General features: G+C 40.7%; 1 protein-coding gene across 2 annotated transcripts in view; it reads right to left on the bottom strand.

Moving 5' to 3' along the window:
• The window catches only part of LOC147692390 (cytochrome P450 2C11-like), a 335,016-nt gene that overhangs the window by 26,696 nt on the left and 285,478 nt on the right, over positions 1 to 22,842 (bottom strand). For both annotated transcript variants that reach the window (XM_086938611.1, XM_086938612.1), the window contains exon 7: positions 15,337 to 15,524. In XM_086938611.1, the coding sequence (XP_086794737.1) occupies positions 15,337 to 15,524 (188 nt within the window). The remainder of the gene's footprint in view (positions 1 to 15,336; positions 15,525 to 22,842) is intronic.

The following is a 22,842-nucleotide window of genomic DNA, read 5'->3' as shown; positions in this document are numbered from 1 at the left end:
AAATTTTAATGGGACAAATCAAATTCTTGTATTACAATTATATGACAATATTTACTATCTTCTTCCGACTGAGCTTCACCTGGAGGTGCCATATCACCTTTCCACTTTTGCTTAGTTTGTTTAGAGTACCAAGGTTCTATATTTCAAGGATGCTGCTTTATGTCACATTTGCCCTCCATTTTCTAGTGGTGAGCAGTCCATAGCCACCAACAGCTGTTTCAGGTACTACAGAGAGCGTGCCTCAGTTGTATATATGTAAACCTCTGTGTTTGAGCCAGATCATATTTAGTTTTGCGGGCATCAAAAGTAGTATGACAGCATATATCACCAAACTTTGAAATCTGAATGATGTGCTATTTGGCAAATCTCTTCGCATCAGGAACGCATGCAAAATTGTAGTGCTCCTTACCAAGGACTTGCGTATCATTTTTCCTTTCTAAGCCATCAATTTCAGGGCCACCTTTCACAGCCTCAACACTGACCGTGTGAGATCTGGAAGTTGTTTTGCCTTTTATTTTCCCATAGGTTTCCTGATCCCCATCACATGCCTGTCTTCATTAACATGCTTTTTCTGCTGAAGACCGAAACCCCAATCAGTTATAACGATGAGCTGAGCTGCCAAGTGGAGTTTTGTCATATTTGGCAATGTAGTTCCTTCAACATGTTTCACTGGGCTAGGGTTCATACGAAAATTCTAGATTTACCTCCATCCCAAAGTACAGTATTTCATCAGGTTTGATAAACAATTAATCAAAGATCCACAACAGCAAATTATGTAAAATATATACCATTTTGTACAGATATCTCATTTTAATCTTGGCTCGTTGACCTAGTAGAGACAGACATTATATCCTCCAAATGACTACAACACCTTTAATTTTGATGGAGGCCATAATTAAATTTTCTTCACTGAAAATACCTCTTTCCAGAGTTACAGCATTACCCAGGGATTTAAACCCCGGTGAACATTTGGAAAGGATTATTGTATTTGTTGGTGGTGTCCATTCAGTAAGGGAAAATATTGCCAACTTTGATCAGTTAATTGTGAATCTTGAATGCAGTCAAAATGCTCCCAGGATGTATAATATTCTGAACAATGAAAACTTTGTGTCTGCCAAATACAAGAATAAATCATCTGGATATATAGAAATTTGGTCCTCCCAGTCATCGTATCACCTGTGTCTCTTAGTACAGAGGCTACTTTTATCCAGCATGCTAATGTTTTCAGAAATTAGTCATACAGAACTGGGGTTAGGGAGTATCCCTGACCAATTCCCCTTACTAATAACAATGGTTTTGATAGGGTCTCACTAACCTTTACCATCAAGGCTGCAGAGAGCATTTTCATCAAGCTACAGAAATAAATACCAAAGCCCACAATCTCTAATATTGTGAATGGAAATAGCGAGGGTAAGCCTTAGTAGCCCATGAGGCAGGGTGCTAAATGTCAAAAAGAAGAACATTGTTTGTATAGAGTATACAATATATACTCTAAATTGTCTTTTTTAACTGTAGCAAGGCTTGCAGTCCTTTTGGCTAACATGGGTTACACTAGCCCATGCGCTAAGTGCTAACCTACATTTGGGACCACCAAATATAGTATGCCAAGGTATCAAATTAATTGTTGAATTAAACCGGACTTATTGCTGAAGTCAGATTTGAATGACCATTTCTGATTAACTACAGCAGTTGTCACCTGCAACAGCTTTTTCCCTTCCTGATAGGAGATGTGAAGCGCTCAAAGGAATGTGGAACAAAAAGACTATTGGTGGTGGAAGGAGGTATGACACCTTAACTTGTCTGCTTCTTTGTATAGGTAGACAGGCTGGAATCTCCTCCAGAGGCGAAGCACCCATTCAAGAACTGATTTTCAAGGAGTGGTGCCTCACTATACCGGACACTGCCCATAGCTCTGATTCAAGGAGGGAGGATCGTTAACTTTTAGACTTGGGCAGAGCGATGCACTTGGACATTGTTTAGTGCCAACCCCACAGGAAACTATATAAAATGGAGTAGGGTTGCCCCTCGGGAATTGTTACCCCATTGGCTAAGGAGTACTCCTCACCTACCCACCTAACACTTAAAATTGGTATAAATGAAGCACCCCTGGCTTTCAGCCTCAGAACATTGCTGGACTTGGAAAGAAGAAGTACTGCACCTGCTGCACTTGTGGACATCAGTAAGAAAGGCTACAGCAAGGAAGACTGCTCCTGCTGCACCCGGCTGAGCCAAGACAGGACTTCAGAAGGAGATGGGTTGCTCCTACTGTCAACTTCATGGCGAGACACCCCAAGGGCTGGAACTGCTCCACCTTGAGCCAAGGACCACTGAGTAGACTCTAAAGGCTAGTTCTCTAGCCTCCTAATAAGCTTCAGGGTCAAAAAAGCTAAAGAAGCCTGCACCTGAAAAGTGCCCAGCTAACCAGTTGTCACTGAACTTACCCCTGACTCCAGTGGTGTTTTCCATGAGATCGAGTCCTCGTCTATGTGCTTGATTGTACTCTTTCTCCCCACAGAACTGCAACCTGTGAGCCTACATTAAAGAATAATGTATTTTGGCACAGAGCGTAAGCCTCATAACTACCACTACTAGCTGGTTTGTAACTAGCCTCTAATGGCATCAAAAACAAGGCTCTACTGGAATGCTGGAACTTGCCTGTCTGCCTATGTGAAACCCAATGCCGGACTGAAGCTGCAGACACTGGTGACAGGAAAAAGACCCCGAAAAGTTTTTAAGCACAAAGGTAAAATTTTGACTGAGACCAACTCTGCACCTGCATCCAACCTCACGCTCCATTACGATTGGCCTGTAACTTTGACTTTGGCCCAGACCTTCACCTTCGAGGTTCATAGAAATCCACGAAGAGTGAAAAGCAATTACTTAAGACACTTTTTGAAAATCTTTTGAGTGAAAGCAGTGATTTATGAAAATTCGCAAAAAATATAACTCTGATTCCCACCATCCGATTTTTTGTCATTTTGGTGTCTATTTACACATAAAAATATATATTCTTTTTATAAATTGAAGTAGGGTTTTTATTGTTATGTTTCTTACCTATTGACTGTATTAATACCGATGAATGATTTACACTTGGTTTATTTTGAATTAAGCCTGACTGCTTTGTACCACAGCTACCCAGGACTGAGCTAAAATTTGATTTAAACAAATCTTACTGGACCAGATACAGAACAGTGACATTAATAGTTGGTGATGTCTCAATACCACCCCAACTAATAATCCATTTTCACACTGGGCCACAAGACAAGCAGTCTCCCAAATCTATTTATTGCAATAACTGTGGCAATTCAAACATCAGGCGGCCTAGCACCCTTTTTTTGGCAGCCATTAATAAGTGCAGCAACACTATTCAACAGTCCTTTAAAAAACACTTGTGGAATCCCATTTGAGCTTGGTGTTTCCCCCACTCTTTAGATTAAGGTTTCGACCTCCTAGAGGATTAATATTTCCTCTGATGATGTCCTATCCTCTTTGTCCAGTAGTGGAGAATCTAGATGCCCAATACACCCTTCCCATGTCTCCTTCACAGCACACAGTCTCAAAGTATATAATTGTTGCAAATATGCATCAAATGCCTGCATTGTATTATCATCAATTGTCACTAACCTTCATTTTACTGCTCGGATTGTTCTCAAGACTTGTGTTTGTTTTACTTACCATGCAAGAAATTTACTCATCATATTCAAAAAGTATATAATTGGATGCTGTATTGCCACAAATTGTGCTTCAGCGTCACTCTCCAAATGTGTCCTGCATTTCTCTTTCTTGTCTATTAATCATCTACTAGCCACCAGGGAGACATTGTTTTTTTAGTTCAAGCAATTCTTATTATATGTATTTTTTACTTTATTCTCCACCTTTTTGTCCTAGTTCCTTTGATTTAGTCTGGGACCTCATGGTCACTTTTAATGTTTTCCAGATTAGGACCTTTGACTTCACTGACAATATGCTGTTCTCACAAAAGTATTTCAGTGTATCAATCAAGTAAGACACAATTTCTCTGCCTTTCAGATTCCAGGGGTTCAGCCTCTACCAATCCCATCTAAAAGAGACCGACAAATACTTTAGCAAGCACCCATTGTTTAACCTTTCATGAAAAACAAGTTTATGAAATATAAAGAAAATGGATTGGTCATCCAATCAATTTATAAAAAAGGTCTACATGGACGTCTTGTGAGCTATAGAATAATAGTTTTATTTGATCACAAAATCCTGCGAACTCAAAAGAATCTCAACAACAATGTGAAAATTAGATTCGAATTAATACAAAAAGAAATTCTTGTCCAGCGTCGTTTTCATGGAGGTTCATGTGTCTCTCCTTTTTATTAGGTCATCAAAATAGGTTACTTTGTACACAGCCAGCCGACACGTGTTTCGTTGTAGGACTGTACATACACAGAAGCTACAACTCTTCAGGGCTGGAAAATACAAAAGGAATGACCTAAGTCGCATTCCTACATATGCATGTCAAAACAAAGCGTGCTCTGCCATGCATTATGTACCAATGGTGACATTTTTAGTCGATAGACACCTCCTTTTGTGGAACCCCTAGAAAAATAATAGTACAATGGTACTCCAAAAAGTACATTCTAGTATCAACAGAACAAATAGAGTGAAACCTCACCCGTGTTGCAATACTAATGGGTCACACGTTGTGTGTATACACCAATCCCTCATTGAATACAGCCATTGACACAATGTGCGAAACCACAAAAAGAAACAAAGCGTGCATGATTAAATGAATCAAAGTTTATAATACCTTAATTGCTGAATCATCAATATCTCGACTAGTTCCATATAAACAATATATAGAAAAGAAAGAGAAAGAAAGGAACAGAGAGAAGAGGGGAGGGACATATGGAGAGCGGAATTAATCTCTCAAAATCCTCACAACTGAACTCCTCTTAATTTCAAATATCAGTGACATCCAAGTTATAACTTACCCCAATTCCGGTGATACTTCCAACCCGGAGGGGCACCTTTAAAACTGTAAAATCACGATGGACATCGCCACTGTAAAATATAGGGGTCATGCTATCAGTAAAGCTTGAATGTGAGATGTGTGGATAGACACACATTCTCTCAAACACCGTATGACTTAATCTATCTAGTCAATTGTCAGTAAAAACCGTCAATAAAAAACCTGCTCTTTCGACACCATACAAATGATACGATATAGCAATGCAGATTATAATTGTGGCTCATTGAGAGTCCAAGACCATCTCTGTTCCACAGAATATTGTTTGTATTGAGATATCAAAAACCATCTCCCGACACTCACAGTATGCCACCAATGTGTAATGACATACCCTGTATATAGATTAACATATTGTATTGATTAGGTAAATCTTACCCGCTATTTCTCTGTAATCTCAATCCCAAAGATCTGTTTTTATTTATTATAGCTTCAGTTTTCACTGGAATCAGGTCAAGTCCAAAGGGTAAAATCCCCGAAAAGACAACAAAACATAACCACGGGTGCGTGTGTTACGTATTCCTGAAAAACGAGTAATAACCAAATATTAGTTCTCCTCATATGCTAATAAATTGTTTAGTGGACAATCTTTAGACTCAAGTAGAGATTCACAAAAAAACATCCCAGGACCGATGTCCTTACCTTCGGTACAATTGCCCTCGCGCTACTGGCGTTCAAAACCCGGAAGTGAATCAGGTTTGAACTAGGAAGCGGCGTCTAAGTAGAGCAATCGGGGAAAACGACTATAACGCTGACCCGATCTCACTTCTGGTTACGTCTGGTGTATAATACAAACAAGTTACTACTCAGTCTATAGAAAGGGTGTAAACTGAAATACCTATTTTATGTCAAGTGTTTTTGAAAGATGTGCCGGGAGAAAATATAAAGCGTAGACTAATATATATTTGGCAATCGCGTATCCACCGTAATTGAAACAGATATCAGTGCAGCGTGTGTATGACGGATATTAATTTTAATGTTAGATACCTAACGGCATAGGTTGTTATCTATATGTTCCTCACAACTGCACTGTAAAAACCACTTAAATCAACTCTGCATGAATTTATGCGAATATATAAAGTACGTGGGGTCCAAGTTGTTACACCGGACCCCAAATTTATATCTGACACCAATTAAACGTTTCAGGACAACAAAGCACAAAGTGAACCACAAAGCCAAGGTGGCCAATCAATGAAGAGTAGTTAAAAGACAGAAAAGTTTCAAACAGTTGATTTAAGTGGTTTTTACAGTGAAGTTGTGAGGAACATATAGATAACAACCTATGCCGTTAGGTATCTAACATTAAAATTAATATCCGTCATACACACGCTGCACTGATATCTGTTTCAATTACGGTGGATACGCGATTGCGAAATATAAATTAGTGTACGCTTTATATTTTCTCCCGGCACATCTTTCAAAAACACTTGACATAAAATAGGTATTTCAGTTTACACCCTTTCTATAGACTGAGTAGTAACTTGTTTGTATTATACACCGGACGTAACCAGAAGTGAGATTGGGTCACCGTTATAGTTGTTTTCCCCGATTGCTCTACTTAGACGCCGCTTCCTAGTTCAAACCCGATTCACTTCCGGGTTTTGAACGCCAGTAGCGCGAGGGCGATTGTGCCGAAGTTTAGGACATCGGTTCCGGGATTTTTTTTGTGAATCTCTACTTGAGTCTAAAGATTGTCCACTAAACAATTTATTAGCATATGAGGAGAACTAATATTTGGTTATTACTCGTTTTTCAGGAATACGTAACACACGCACCCGTGGTTACGTTTTGTTGTCTTTTCGGGGATTTTACCCTTTGGACTTGACCTGATTCCAGTAAAAACTGAAGCTATAATAAATAAAAACAGATCTTTGGGATTGAGATTACAGAGAAATAGCGGGTAAGATTTACCTAACCAATACATTATGTTAATCTATATACAGGGTACGTCATTACACATTGGTGGCATACTGTGAGTGTCGGGAGATGGTTTTTGATATCTCAATACAAACAATATTCTGTGGAACAGAGATGGTCTTGGACTCTCAATGAGCCACAATTAAAATCTGCATTGCTATATCGTATCATTTGTATGGTGTCGAAAGAGCAGGTTTTTTATTGACGGTTTTTACTGACAATTGACTAGATAGATTAAGTCATAAGGTGCTTGAGAGAATGTGTGTCAATCCACACATCTCACATTCAAGCTTTACTGGTAGCATGACCCCTATATTTTACAGTGGCGACGTCCATTGTGATTTTACAGTTTTAAAGGTGTCCCTCCGGGTTGGAAGTATCACCGGAATTGGGGTAAGTTATAACTTGGATGTCACTGATATTTGAAATTAAGAGGAGTTCAGTTGTGAGGATTTTGAGAGATTAATTCCGCTCTCCTTATGTCCCTCCCCTCTTCTCTCTGTTCCTTTCTTTCTCTTTCTTTTCTAGATATTGTTTATATGGAACTAGTCGAGATATTGACGATTCAGCAATTAAGGTATTATAAACTTTGATTCATTTAATCATGCACGCTTTGTTTCTTTCTGTGGTTTCGCACATTGTGTCAATGGCTGTAATCAATGAGGGATTGGTGTATACACACAACGTGTGACCAATTAGTATTGCGACACGGGTGAGGTTTCACTCTATTTGTTCTGTTGATACTAGAATGTACTTTTGGAGTACCATTGTACTATTAATTTTCTAGGGCTTCCACAAAAGGAGGTGTCTATCGACTAAAAATGTCACCATTGGTGCATAATGCATGGCAGAGCACACTTTGTTTTGACATGCATATGTAGGAATGCAACTTAGGTCATTCCTTTTGTATTTTCCAGCCCTGAAGAGTTGTAGCTTCTGTGTATGTACAGTCCTACAACGAAACACGTGTCGGCTGGCTGTGTACAAAGCAACCTATTTTGATGACCTAATAAAAAGGAGAGACACATGAACCTCCATGAAAACGACGCTGGACAAGAATTTCTTTTTGTATTAATTCGAATCTAATTTTCACATTGTTGTTGAGATTCTTTTGAGTGCGCAGGATTTTGTGTTTATATTGCCAGGGTGTTTTTGTTACGCTCTAATTGAGGGGTTCTCAAGGGTCTCCCCTTCCAGCCTGCACCATCACTTTTGAGATATACTCATCACGTTTACTTTGCCTGAGCGCCTATAAATCCCGAATACTCAAAACCCTCTTCTTTGATAGCATAGTTTTATTTGATAATTGAAGGAAAACTCTTTGCTAATATCATCCTACGAAGCTTGAGAGTTGGGTTACAGATCTTCAGTGGCTTAACTGTTCACACACAGGTTTCGTCTAAAGTGAACTGATGATTGACAATATAATAATTTTAACTCTATTGATCAAAAGAGAGTAGCAGTTAAAAATCAAATGTTTATGCTAACTTTGTTGATTGCAGTCAAGAATTTGATAGGATTGATAAAAGTATGTCTTACTAAATTGAAGTACTGGAAATCAGATTGAATATACAACGCATGCGGTTACAACGCGATAGTTACACGGACTGCGTTGTTACATCACAGTACCATTACAACGTAAGTTCTTACAACGACTTGCGCTAGGGGGGGGCTGGATTTAGGATTAGTATAATTTACTATTCCAACTCCAGTGTGTGCAACAGTAGGGAAGGTGTTGGAATAATAAATTATACTATTCCTTAGTTTAGAGCTCAACCTAGAGCAAGTCGTTGTATTGACTTGCATTGTAATAGTACTGCTATGCAACAACGTGGTCGTTGTAATGTGATGGCTGTTTCCCCTCAGATGCAACCTTCTTAAATCTTAGAATCCAAGGCCCTAAAGTAACATTTTTTAGGGGTCTAGATTTCCGAAAGCTTTGTGCAGATACATAGTGATGCAAAGTCTTGCATGATATTTACTATCTAATGCAAAAGTTGTTTTGTGATGGAACATGACATGTCCTCAGTGTAATGCTGGTTTGTGTAACTTTGCACTGCTTTGAGTCAAAGGCGTGTTACTTGAGCACTACTCGCACAGATAGGCTCAAATCTCTATCAGGTGTGTCGAGAGACCAAACTAAAAAGACAGACATGGCTTTGCTTCAAAAACTGACATATAAGGAAGCAGGCATAAACAAGTGGACATGTGTTCATTTCTCAAATAAACAATGGACGACAGTGTGCAGCAGTGCACAGCATACATCAAATGCACGTAGTATATCTGAGTTTGTCTTGGGTTACAAATTTGCACTGAAAGGGTATGCTTCCAGTACAATTCCTATGCTAGAATTGCATAGATTACTACGCTAGACAATTTGTATGCAATTGAGAGGCTGTGCAGGCAGCTGTTTGATCATCAGTCCAGGAGATGAAAGGAGATGACAGCAGCAAGAGGCAAATCCTTAGCAACTATGCCTTTGTGCTGTGTTTTCTTCCTTGTGTAATGCAATGCAGAAAATGTGGATGCTGGTCTCTTTGGTGCAAAAAAATAGTAAAACTGGATTTGTTGAGACAGATTAGAGAAAAAGATTGGGACCATTTCTAGTAGAATTGCAATAACCAAATATGTCATTTAGAGTTTTGTGTACAGAAGCAATTCCCTAAACTGATGGGGTTAATTGCTCCACCAAAGTTGTGGATCCTTCTCTTTCTTTAGAGGTGGGGAAATACCTGGATTTCTGTTGGTGGACCATTAGCTTGCTCGGCTAGCAGAAACCATTGATGCGGTTATGCCCTTCTCAGGATGACTGCCATTGTATTTTTCTTATAGGGACATGCTCTGCTTTGTGGTTCTGGGAAGAAAAATGCTCAGATATCCCAGAGGCACAGAGAGAAAACTCCTTGTATATCAGAGACATTTGTCTTTTTTAATTTCTAGGAACAAACGCCCAATTTGTGTTGCTACAAAACAAAATAGAATGAAAGGTGGCCCCTTCAACAATGGCAGCCATCTCAGCATTAAAAAATAATGCTATAATAAAAGTGCATCTGCAATTAAGGCAGATATTGTTTCATTACAAGCAGGGAAGATATCTAGATATGGTGGGCGGTCCTCCACCAGGAGAGAGGACGCCAGGAACTCTGCTGCTCAGCCAATTGCACCTTCCTTTTTCCCGAGCTTTCATAAAGTTTAAATCACCCAAAATTCCTATATCCAAGACTGTCAATGAGGAGAAGGGTGGTGAAATGAAAGTTACAAAGATGATGCACGCTCTGGAATTAAACTTCAACGCTATTCTCAGGTCGGACGAACCTTACTGGGCAGCATTGCAAGGATTCCCTGGACCCACAGAATCTGGCCTCAGACATTAACTTGATCGTCAGTCAAATATTAGCCTCAAATGTTTTGAAATGCACTAATTGTGTCTTCGAAATTAAAGCTGTACTTTTTAGAAAATGAAGGTATTTTGTCGGCTCAAATATTGAAATTCCTTTTTCTGTTTTACGTGGAACATAAAATAAATATATACTTTTAAAAACATATCTTGTCTCCAACCAAAAAAATCTAGTTTTAAATTTCCGAAAAATACATGAATGGTAACCACAAAAACAGACAACAGCTTGTCAATTTCAGTTTTCACATTCATTTTGTTCCAAGTACAGTATTTTCCATTTTGGTTTCCGAATATATGCATATACTTCCCATAATTTTCTTAGATATCACCAACATATATGAGCCATAACAATTCTGCCAAGACACCCAACTGTATGGAAGTTGATGCCATCTTTCTAGATCTGCTCCAAACGCTATCCATTGTCATCAAATGCTCAGATACATCACAAGTTCACTCAAAGCAACCATGAGCAGCGCTGTGCCCCTTTAACACCAGCCATTGTAATTTTCCAAGGAATCAGTCATGTGGCAGTTTGACCCATCATGTGCTCAAGTACTGCCCGCTACTGGCTAGTCAAACCTATCAGTTGCCCTTGCATGCCCTTCCATATTCCTCTTAAACAGCCAATGCCATCACATGCCCAGGTAAACCCAATCATGCCCTTTTAAACATGGCATGCCAAGCTATTCCCATACACTATTCAATACCACCACTAACCAATATATGCAGCGTCATATGCTTGTTTATGTTATGCGTTCAGGTATGTTCCAAAATGTGTAATTCAAGCAACGTTCTCATTATTTACCATATGCCAGCCAATGCTTCATGCATCCAGCTAGTCCCCATCATAAGAGAAGACATTTCCCAATATAATAATATAATTTGGGCAAGGTAGCTGGCAACCTAAAGAACATCAAGCTTCTTCAATTCCCTGATCCCATCATGGAATACTAAGAGGATGCTGCGAAAGTGAAACTGGTACAACACCAATTTACTACTTAAATTATAGTTATTAGTTTTTTTGCAGCTACATTAAATTCTTGCAAGGCACCTAATTACTCCACGTATAAAAAACTGTGGATGTGTGGTACAATTTTCAAGAAATCTCTTAATATGCCATATCTCTTTTGCTGAACTTTCTACATTTAAAAAATGTCTTAGTTTATTGTCCTCTTGGTCTTGACACACACTTTGGTTCCCTACCGGCTAAATTTCTTGCAGCTATAGTCACGAACACCTCTAAATATGTGATCCTTGAAGACCCTAAAATTTAGATCAGTCCTCTGACTTTACAGGTACTGTGTCTGTCTTGGACGCCTGTATATTGTTTGGTCTAACCACTCAAGTCCTCCATCCTTCACATCTCACAATTATTGTGTTCACTTATTTTAAGCATAACACCATTTGTCATCCTCTCATTATGGAAACTAATTGAGCATCGCATGGTTCCTTACACCTGTGTTTATGTGTGCATAATGCAGCACACATGAAAACAGCAAAAACGAGGAGAAATAATGCATTTCTCTGCATTGCGCCCTGTTATGACCAAGTTTTCCCTTGTCTTAATTTTGGCGTTGCCCCATATTTATGCCACTCTTGTAAACATGGGGCAGCGTAAAATCAATAGGTGGTGTGACAGAACATCCACCGCAACACTCACTGCCCACCTCTTTCACGTTAAGTATAGTGTGAAAGGGAGCCTTATTTACAAGGCAGCGTTAAGCCACATTAAGTGGCTTAATGCTGCCTTGTAAATAAGGCAAAGCCCATATTGCCACTACAACATCAAAAAAAGGACGTAATGGTGGGGATAGGGGCTCGTAAGGGCATATTTACACCAATAAGTGGAGTTTATACACAATTGTATCTCACATTTCTACACTCCAGTCCTTGTTCTGTTCCACGTAGTACAGCCATTACTTATCTCTACAATGCATCTATCACGTCAGCCATTGTACCTGCAGCTTAGAAACATGCTCTAGATGTAAACTGCAGGACCTTCAGTAATTTTCATCCCATTTCTCTCATAGTTTTGATTCTAAGGTATTTACAAAAGTATTAACTGGCAAGTGTCTGACTTCCTTGAAGTTAGAAATCTCCTGTTATGATGGGATTCACTGACAGCCCCTTTATAGCAAAAAATGCATCTTGCTTGCTGACGCCATTGAGTTCCAATTGACAATAGACAAGATGGTATGGCTACTATAATCTTTTGGATCTCTGTGGCCTTCTACACTTTGTCGTATTCCCTCCTTCTCCACCTTTTGTTTTTATCTGGTATTCAAGCTAATTCTGTACTTAACACCTTCCGTGCGGTGCAGATTTACCCCCGGTGCTGGGCCCCAATGTAAATGGGTGTGGTCATGACGGAACGGTTCTGTCATTAGCACAGCTCAACCGATGCTCATGACGGAACCGTTCCGTCATGAGCATCGAACGGGTTAAGATTCTACCCACTGTGGGTTGCACCACCATACAACAGTACCAGAAATGTCAATGGTTTTAAAGAAAAATGTCCATCCAGAATCTGTTTGCTTTTGATCTTCTTTATTCAAATTTCATCGGGCAGCCAACGCGTTTTGTTCAAAAGAACTTCGTCAATCTACCACACACACAGGAGCTCAGATTATTAGCATATGATTCAGACCATGTAGGAATCTTAACTCAGTATATCCTACTGCTATGGGTAGAGTCAATACCTAGCTCACAAACAGAAAATTACTCCTAGTACTCAAATCTATAGCTGACCTTAGAGTATCCCTCCCAGTACTATTCTTCAGTTTTACAGGTATTTGAGGGACCTTATTTTGTTCTTCTTTATTTCTTGGCGTGCCCGCAGTTGTGCACTTAATTTCGTTCAGGTGAATGTTCGGGAGAGGTTGCTACATCCTTCAAAGATAATGTTGCAGGGCCTGATTCAGAAAGGTAAACAAACTTACACTTTGCATGTCTTATCTTTTCATGTATTTTATTCTTATTTATTTATTTGATGCGATTTTATGTAGCGCGAACTTTAGCCGAAGGTGTCAGAGCACTTTACATAAGAACCAGTTGCAGAACATAAGGACTTAGAATTACATGCGCTACATTAAAGATACAAACAGATAAAATTGCAAATGTACAAGATGTAAAGTCACACAAGGAAGAGATACAAACAGAAAGAAAAATTGCAAATGTACAAATAGTTAAGTCACTCAAGGAAGAGATACAAATGGATATACTCTAAGAGTCACATAGGAATGGTAGAGAGTACAAGGTCTACTGCATATACTAGTGATTAGAGTTATCTCTATATACATATATACACATAGTAGATTTTCCCAGGTCAAGACCCCAAAAAAACACACAAAAAACCAGAAGAGCAGAGTTCCATTAAGTGGGGTCGGAGGGGGGACGCAGTCACAGCACCAAGGGAGGGTGGGAGGGATACAAGGGTATGTAGAAAAGGCAAATCAGAAAAGGGAAGAAACATTTGAGGATCGTCAAGGGGGAAAGGAGGGAAAAGGGTAAAGGACGAGGGAATGGACAAGATGGCGGGTCAGGGTCCAGTGTAAAGCGGCCCAGAGCAGCAGCAAAATGGTGGCCAGGACAAAAGAAAAAGTAAAGATCTCCGCCCTGACTGTGGATTCTCCACAGACATAAATATACAGATCTCCTCAAATGAAAAGATAAGACATGCAGTGTTTTAAAACTCCATATGTAGTTTGTGAATTTCACTATAAGAGTAAAGTTGCACAAAGTGCAAGTTTACCTTCTGAATCAGGCTTTTTGTGTTTCCAGATTGCTGTACCCAAGCTTTGCTCTCCAGAGAATTAGCACATAAGGCCATATTTATGAGCCCCTTTGCATCACTCTAGCACCACGCAAATTGGTACAAGTGCGAAACAAATGTAAATTGCGATTTATGATGCCACACAAGGCCAACTTGCGTGGCCCTGTATGGCTTCATAAATCTCGATTAAAGTAATGCAGCGCAAATTGGTGTGTTGCAGTACTCTGCACAGGGAGGCGTTTCCATGGGTGTTGCGAGAGTGTTCCCATGCAACATCCATGGATTTTGAAGCATTCCCAGATTTACATGAACAGGCACCAAAAAGACACGCCTCCCCAGGAGAGGTTAAAGAGGATATCTTTATTTCTCCTTGTGTTTTCCCTTTTTCTATGTGTGTTTCATTGTGCATCACCCATAAAAAGAGGAAAAAGCCTCTCAGGAGTATTTTCGTACAGGAAGGTATCCCTCTGGGGAGAGGTTATGGCCTAATGCTAGGGCGGTTGACCTCAAATCTTGGGAACCAGGTTCGAATCTCGGCAACGACGCTCAACATCTTGTGATTCTGTACAAATCAATTGAACTCCCTGTGCCCAACAAAAAGAATGCGTCCTTATGTAAGGCAACTGGTGCTCATGCAAAGCGCTCTGAACCCTGATACCTCCGGGTCAAGTTTGTGCTAAATAAAACTCTGAAAGAAAATGTGTTGCATGTTAATTACGCTCCACTGTGAAGAGAAAACTGTACACTTTTTATCCCTGATTAATATATTTCAAGATACCTAGTTCATATACACTTAGCATATAAGCTAATGGTTTTTAGGCACACTGCCCTCACTTTATGACAGAATGTGGGCAGCATATGTTTATTGTTCAAATTATTAACTGATTGATTAATAAATTACTTTCTTGCACAAGTATCTGTCCGAATTCTTCTTTAGCATGTGCAGACATGTCAAGTCAGTCAAATAGTTGTTACAATTTACAATAGAAGCCAGCTAGATGGCTCTGCTTCCCCTGCTCTTTTCCCCAGGTACATGAGATATCCTCATCCAAGTAAAAATTATGAGTATAGGTCAGATCGCTCTGGTGAGCAGATATGAACAATTTATGCTTGCAACAGAGACCTCAAATCTCAGTGGTGTTGGAATCCTGATGGATCATAGAAGGAAACACATATGGTTAGCCTCTGTGACATAACTTAAATATTGTATATCACTGCCGTATCTTGATGAATTCAGCACACAAATATCATCATTACCTTGGGAATTACATAGTTCTTGAAATGGATGTCTTTCGTTGCCGCGTGTGGAACGCCCATCGGGACGATGTCAGAGTAACGCTGGATCTCATGTATGACGGCATCTGTGTACGGCATGTTGTTTCGATCATTGATAGCTGGGCAGCGGTTTCGCCCAATCACACGGTCTATCTCCTCATGGACCTTATCTGTTACGGATGTAGAGAAATTTAATAGGTATATAAGCAGAGCAGGTATTGATACTGAGCTTAGTTAATAGCTATATTGGTGTCCTTAGTGAAGAAACAACTGAAACCATTGCTTTGTCTGTGTAATACATAGGTGAAGTAGAATAATTATTGTTCCTGCCTAAAGTTTTAATTTCAAGTCTATTGCTAATAATAGAATGATCAGGAGGATCCAGAGAAGGAAAGATATCTGATAATTTCCAGACTTTTTTCTACTCTGGAGTGTTTATTGAATATTTCCAGATATTTGGAGGATTCAAGTAGTATACCATGGTTATTGTAATTTTGACAAACTTCTTTGGTCTCTCCCGCAAAGTTTTGCCCTCAATTTCACAATCACTCTGGGACTATGAATCAGTTTATCAGAGGGAAGCTTGAACATCAATTAGTCCTGTTGCTGATTCTTCAACAGATATTCCTTTTGGCCTTCTGAAGTCTTCCAATACACTGTGGGGCATATTTATCACCCCCTTGTGTCACTCTTGTGCCACGCAAAGTCGTGGAAGAGCAACGCAACTGAAAAATGAGATTTATGAAGCCACGCAAGGCCACCTTGCAAGGCCCTGGTTGGCTTCATAAATCTTGATTGTTTTAACACAGTGCAAACCCCTGTGTTTCATTACTCTATGCCAGGGAGGCATTTCCATGGGTGTCGCATGGTTGTTCCCATTCAAAATCCATGTACTTTGATGCATTCCCAGATTTGCAATAACAGGTAAACCTGGGTATGTGCCAAAAAGATAGACTTCCCCAGCAGAGTCAAACCAAGGAGAAATATCTTTATTTAATATCTTTATTTCTCCTCATTTTTCCTCTTTCTATGTGTGTTTCTTCCAGCACAAAAATATTCCTGCTTGCAATGCAGGCGCCCTTACACCATGATTAAAGAACGCCTGCATTGGTGCTGTGCACCAGTGCAGAGAAAAGTCAGGAATGTGCCGTATTGCCTTAAATATGGTGCATTCCTGCCCTTTCCCAGTGATGCAGCACTGTGTAGCAAGGTGAACTGCTGTGCTGAAAAATGTTTTCATAAATATGGCCCTGTTTCTATATAGAGGGCCTGGAAAGAAATGCAGTGTCTTTAACTGGTGTCCTCCCATCAGGTGAGAATAATAAAACCAGTTTGGCCTAATGCTCTGGTTGTAGGTAGAACTTTCTTTTGTCTTACACAAAGTGGCTGATTTAAACATTACACTCTAGAGAAATTAATCTACATTTTTGTAGTGTATGTGACAAGAAAATAGTCATGTGAAACACTTGACCAGTGCAAGTATCATGAAACCCTAGCCACATGAAATTACATATAGAACTAGTGCATGCAAGGATATAAAAAAGCAAATGTCTGATTTTCGAAAGGGGATATTCAGCTATTGCACATGAACATTAACTGGAATGACACACCTAGCCATGGAAGGGGACATACAATCACTATGCTACACACCATGTTCAGGTTACTTATCCCACTATGAAACAATCAGACAGCCACAGTGAAATACCTGGATCTAAACAAAAAACGAAATGGTATGAGTGTAACCCAAGATGTAAAAGGAGATTTCCTTCTTAGGACGAGAACCCCCACCAACCAAAGGTGGCAACGCTTCATCCTAGGGTTCCTCCTCACACCACAACATCAAGTTGTGGTACAGACTACAACGCCTAAACTAATTAGGAGGAGCTGTTCGCATGCTTTAATGAAACCCTATGTCAGGCAAGGGTAAGTTGCGCAGAGTGCCAAATGGTACATTAATTCCAGGTTTTGACTTACGCCTCCCTGAGTACTTGCTTTCTGCATAGTTTTTCGTCTAATCTCGACAGGCAACAATAAATTCTGATGTCTGTTGCAGAGTTAGTTTCAATCTGTCTTTTTGATCACTTGATCACTCTTCAGTTTTTTCACACTCTAAGAAGGACATCTCCCTTTACATCTTAGGTTACACTGATACCCTTTAGTTTTTTAACCCGGGTACTCATTGTGGTTGTCTACTTATCCCACAACTCACACCAGCAACAGAACCTTCACTAATTCACTAGTACAAGTAACTTCAAAAATATAAACATAATCTGGTGACTGCAGATGAAACAACAATTTGGGTGAGGGGCTAACTTTGTGTACGGTCTCACAAAAGCTTAAAGTAACACAGCCTTTAGGAAAAGGGTCTTCAGTGATTACATTCTGAGAAATATGCAGATGGAAATGAAATTCATTGAAAACAAATGTAAGACTAAATAGTCACTCATCCTTTAAAACCCTTAGAGCAAATGTACTATTATTTCTTGCAATGTGCCCAGTAAAGGACCTGCTACCCTGCATGACATTGAAGGGAGAGAGCAGAAATGCTCGATAATTTCAAAGAATTGGAGCATTTCTGCTCTCTCCTTGCATTGGCGCACTGTTTGCTGCCTAGAGCCAAGGCACTCACCCTTGCACTGTAGTAAAAGGGTGCCCATTACAGGGAGGATTGTTTTTGTAGAGAAAGGAACAGCTTCCTGCTCAAAAACAATCCTTAGAGGCATCTCCCTTCTTCTATTTGTGGTGCAGTATGCAGCACACCTGTAAAGAGGAAGTATTGAGGAGAAATAAAGATATTTCTCTGTTGGGTTGGTGCACCATTTTGGCACAAACCGAGGTTTACAATACTTTGTAAATCTGAGTTCGCTTCAAACTACATGGGTGAATGCTTGAGAATGCCCATGCTCCTCCTATGCAACACCTACTCGAAGTAAAGCAACCCAAGGTAGTGCTATGCTCTGCATTGCGTTGCTTTATTTTTACTAAACCACGCAAAGCTGTGGTTTACTACATTCCAAAAAGCATTTTTCATCAGGGCTACACCACAAAAATGACACAGCTCCAACACAAAATCATTGTAATTCTGAACCTTAGTTTATATGCAGTTCCACATTTTACTATTTTGGTAATTGCCTGCCACGTGTTGTGCCAGTCATGACCCACTCATTAAGAAATATCATCTCATTTAAGTGTGTTGTTGTCTAGGTTGGCTATTAGTTATGGTGGCACAGGAGAATTTAATACCTACATTATATGACCATAAGCAAGTCATAAACCTCCTGTACCTTGTTTTTCCTATCTTCAGGAACTAGGAGTGACTAAAAGTGTTTCAGTTTGCAGATGAGGCATTAACACCACCCTCATATTGCAATCAATGGACAATCCAAACTCTTTCCTAGAGGTGTGGGGTGAAGATTGCTCCTGCAACACAATACCTTGGAAACATAGGGTACCAAATTGTGTTTTTTAGAACACGGTTTAAAAAATGAATCAGCTAGTAAGCATTTCTTACACAATGTGCTAAAAGGAAACTTAAGACGCATCCCAGTAATTAAGGGGCTGCCAGAAGCATTACTTCTCAGCATAATCAAATTTTGTAAGTTCTCTTTGGAAAAATGTGCGCTTACATAAAACTCTTGATGCACAAAAGTAAAATATTTCTGCCACAAGAAATGCAGTGCCTAATAATAATGTTCTTGTTCCGTTGCAAGTTATTAGGCCATGAACATTAATGTGTAGTAAAATAAAATACAGGATTTGATTGTATGGTTCTAAAATAATGTTAAATTGCTTTTATATAGCACTTTGTACTACTCTTCTGCAGTTTCTAAGCACTGTAAATAAAAAAATATTAATGCCCAATTTGCGTCACTTAATTAAATAACCTCAGCAGGAAGTAAGTCTGAGTCTACCTTGATTGTAGTTAAACTCTTGATCTTCGTCAATCGTCAAAGTCATGGGAAAATTCCAGCTCAAAGTGTATAAGAGGGTTTTCATATTACCATCATATATATGTGGATGCCTGGTTAGGCTGGAATTTGGGCATGGCGGCCTTTCTAAAGTATTATTACAGGATTATAAAAGCGCAGCTTAAGTCTTCGAAAACTGTCCTTCAGATTATCTCTAAATCGGAGTAGAATCCTTGGTCAGATTATCTTCAAAGATCAGTCAATCAATCAACCAATTAGAGGTTTCACTGGTCTTAGTCGAAAAGATAAGTCTAGAGTCCCCTTCTGAATTCCACCAGGAAGGGTGATGTTTTTAGGTGGAAGGGTAGATCAATCCAGGCCTTGACAGTGAGCTAGGAGAAGGAATGCTCTGCTGTGGCTTGGCAAGTGCAGGGTGTGGGTGCGAGGGCCTGGGAGGTGGAGCGCAGGTGTCTGGCAGGATGGTGGAAGTTCAGGTGATGGCTGATGTATGCTGGTCCATGGTTATGTTGGGCCTTTCAGGCTTGTGTCAGGATCTTGAACTGGTATCTCTTCTGAACACGGAGCCAATGGATGTTCCTGAGGTGGGGGTGATGCCGGCCTGTTTGGAGAGGTTGAGGTTAAGATGGGCTGCTGCGTTTTGTATTGTCTGGAGTCTTTTGAGAAGTTGGGTGGCGATGCCTGTGTAGAGTGTATTTCCGTAGAACAGCTGGCTGGTGACAAGGGCCTGGGTGACGGTCTATCTTGCGTTGATGGGGGTGCATCTAAAGATTTGTTGGAGCATGGGGAGGATGTAAATACAGGAGGAGGTGACTGTGTTGATTTGGTGCCTCATGGTGAGTTTTCTGTCAAGGATGATGGTGAGGTTGCGGCCGTGGTCTCACGATGTGGGTGTGGTTCTGAGCTCGTGGGGCCACCAGGTATTGTTCCACGCGGAGGTGTTCTTCCCAAAGATCAGCACTTCTGTCATATCCATGTTGAGCTTCAGGCAGTTGCACCTCATCCAGTTGGAGACGCTGGTCATGGCTTGTGGACGTTCTTTAGTGGTAGAGGGGTCTTCGGTGAGCGAGAGGATGAGCTGGGTGTTGTCTGAATAGGATTTGATGTTGAGTCCGTGAGTTCTGATGATGTCAGATAGGGGTGCCATGTAGGTGTTGAACAGGATGGGGCTGAGGGACGATCCTCGGCGTATGCCGCAGATGATGCTCTTGGGCGAAGGGTGGTAGGCATATTCCCTGAGTTCGTCCTGTGAGGAAGGATGTGAACCATTCAAGGGGCACCCTATGGACACCAATGTGGTTGAATCTGGTGATGGGGGTGTGGTGGGATATGATGTTGAATCCCATTGAAAGGTCAAGGAGGATCAGGGCTGCTCTTTCACCTCTGTCGAGTAGGGATCTGATGTCATCAGTGGCAGCTATCAGGACAGTCTTGGTGCAGTGCTTGGTGTGGAAACCGGATTATGAGGCATCAACCAGGTTGTTTTGTCTAGGTGTTCGGTGAAACGGTGGTTGATGGCCTTCTCGAGGACTTGTAGTAGAAAACCCAGCGGTCTGGGGGAGGCCAATCATGTCCTCGGGTAGCAGGGCTACAGTTATTTAGAATAAAGCCTTCTTCTAGGTTTAATAATGGAGAGAAAGACACAGCAATACTGGGAACACAATGTATGAAGGGACACAAGGTTGCAAGGGTGACATCACATTTATTAACATCAAAAACGGAGTGTCATCCACAGTTTAAGGAGCTAATCCTGGTGCTCACACAAAACGTGAAAGTGCGTGAAGTGATAAGTGCTGGTGATTTAAAATTTACATCACATTCTTGGTGCAATGCTTGGTGTAGAAACCGGATTATGAGGCGTCAACCAGGTTGTTTTGTCTAGGTGTTCGGTGAGCCGGTGGTTGATGGCCTTCTCGAGGACTTGAGCAGGATTCGGAAGCAGTGAGATGGGATGGCAATTTTTGAGTTTGCTGGGGTCGGCAGAGGGTTTTTTAAGGAGGGGATTCTTAGCGTGTTTCCATCTGTCCGAGAATTCTGGAGTGGTGATGGAGGTGGTGAGGGTGTTGGTGAGTTCTGCAGTTATTTCTTTGGTTCCTAGGTTGAATAATTTGTGGGGGCAGGGGTCCATGGGTGGTGCTCCGGAGTGGATGGAGGACATGGTGGTTGCAGTGATCTGTGTGGTGAGAGGATTTCAAGCAGTGATCACGTGGCTGGTGTCCGTAGGTGGGCGAAGGCTGTTGAGGTCGAAGTAAGTGGGTTGGGAGTTGAAGTTGTTGTAGATATCTTGCTGTGGAAGTAGCCCAACAAGATTTTGCAGAGTTTTTGGGAAGGGCAGACATGTTCTTGGAGGCTGACGGGCAGGAGAACTTTCTAATAATTTCTAAGAGTTCATTAGTGTGGTTGGCACTTGTTTCCATGCAGTCTGTGAGAGTCTCATTTTGTGTCTTTGATGCGTTGGTGGCACTTCTTGAGGGTTGATTTGAAGGCGGTTCTGTCGGCGGGGCATTTGGTGGTGCGCCATTGCTTTTCCAGTCGTTTGAAGTTGTGCTTGATGGTTCTGTGTTCTGGTTAATACCACAGAGCTTGTCTTGATGATCTGCTGGTTTTGACTGGCTTCATGGGGGAGACTCTGTCCTCGCATTTGGTAATCCAATCAGAAAAATTCTGGACCACATGTTACATGATTGATGCAGCCTCGTGCTGGCTGGTGTTGAGGGTCTCCGCCCACTGGGTCCAAAGATCAATTTCCTCTCTTCAAATAGATCAGACAGAGTTAAGCAAGCTTTACCTTTCGAATGTAGCACTTAAAACAATTTTTAAAATACAGACAAGGACACTTTTGAAAATATGCGAAATGGAGAAACTTAAGAACTCCTGGCTATTACAAGCTTTGGAAAAATTATATGTTAACACACCCACAATGCCTCTTTCTGCAGCCATAAAACTGCACTGCCTGCTCTGGAAAAGCTGCCTTAAGCAAATAATGGTTGCAAGGCTGATGGGATTACAGATTGAAGATTTAAACGCCAAATGGACCTCTCTCTCTAAAATTGTCAACTGCAGACTCTGCGCCTGCCCGGCAATTTGCATGCTTGATGCACCTTGCTAAAACCCCTTTTTAAAGCGCATGGAATTCAAACCTGTAATGAGATATGGAACCTTAGGTTTATTATCATCAAGCCCACTGGGCTGGCCAAACTTGGTAAGTACATCAGCCTCATGCAAGCACTCTTAAAAGAGGCAAACAATGTCTGACGTACTGTACACGGAAAGGAAACCCTTAAACTGGCTTGCCTCTGCCTAAATGTGGCGAGGCACATACCACATAAGCAATATTCGAAAAACCAAGCCATCTTTAGGGCAGCTAAGCAACGCATAGTACTTTTCGAAAACATTGTGACGCTTGCAGTTTGGCAACGGCACTGCCATGAGGCCAAAACGTCTGAGAAGGGTCGTGTTCTGCTACTAAACTACTGTACTGATCATTGTACCCTGTGCACATTAATTTTGCTAGAGATTTTATTTGTACATTACTATTCTCATTAGCACTTTATCAGCCATA

Source organism: Lissotriton vulgaris, chromosome 9 (assembly GCF_964263255.1).
Source record: "Lissotriton vulgaris chromosome 9, aLisVul1.2, whole genome shotgun sequence".
In the NCBI taxonomy this organism is placed as follows: domain Eukaryota; kingdom Metazoa; phylum Chordata; class Amphibia; order Caudata; family Salamandridae; genus Lissotriton; species Lissotriton vulgaris.
Note: the sequence above shows the minus strand (reverse complement) of the source record. Positions and strands in the feature narration are given on the sequence as shown.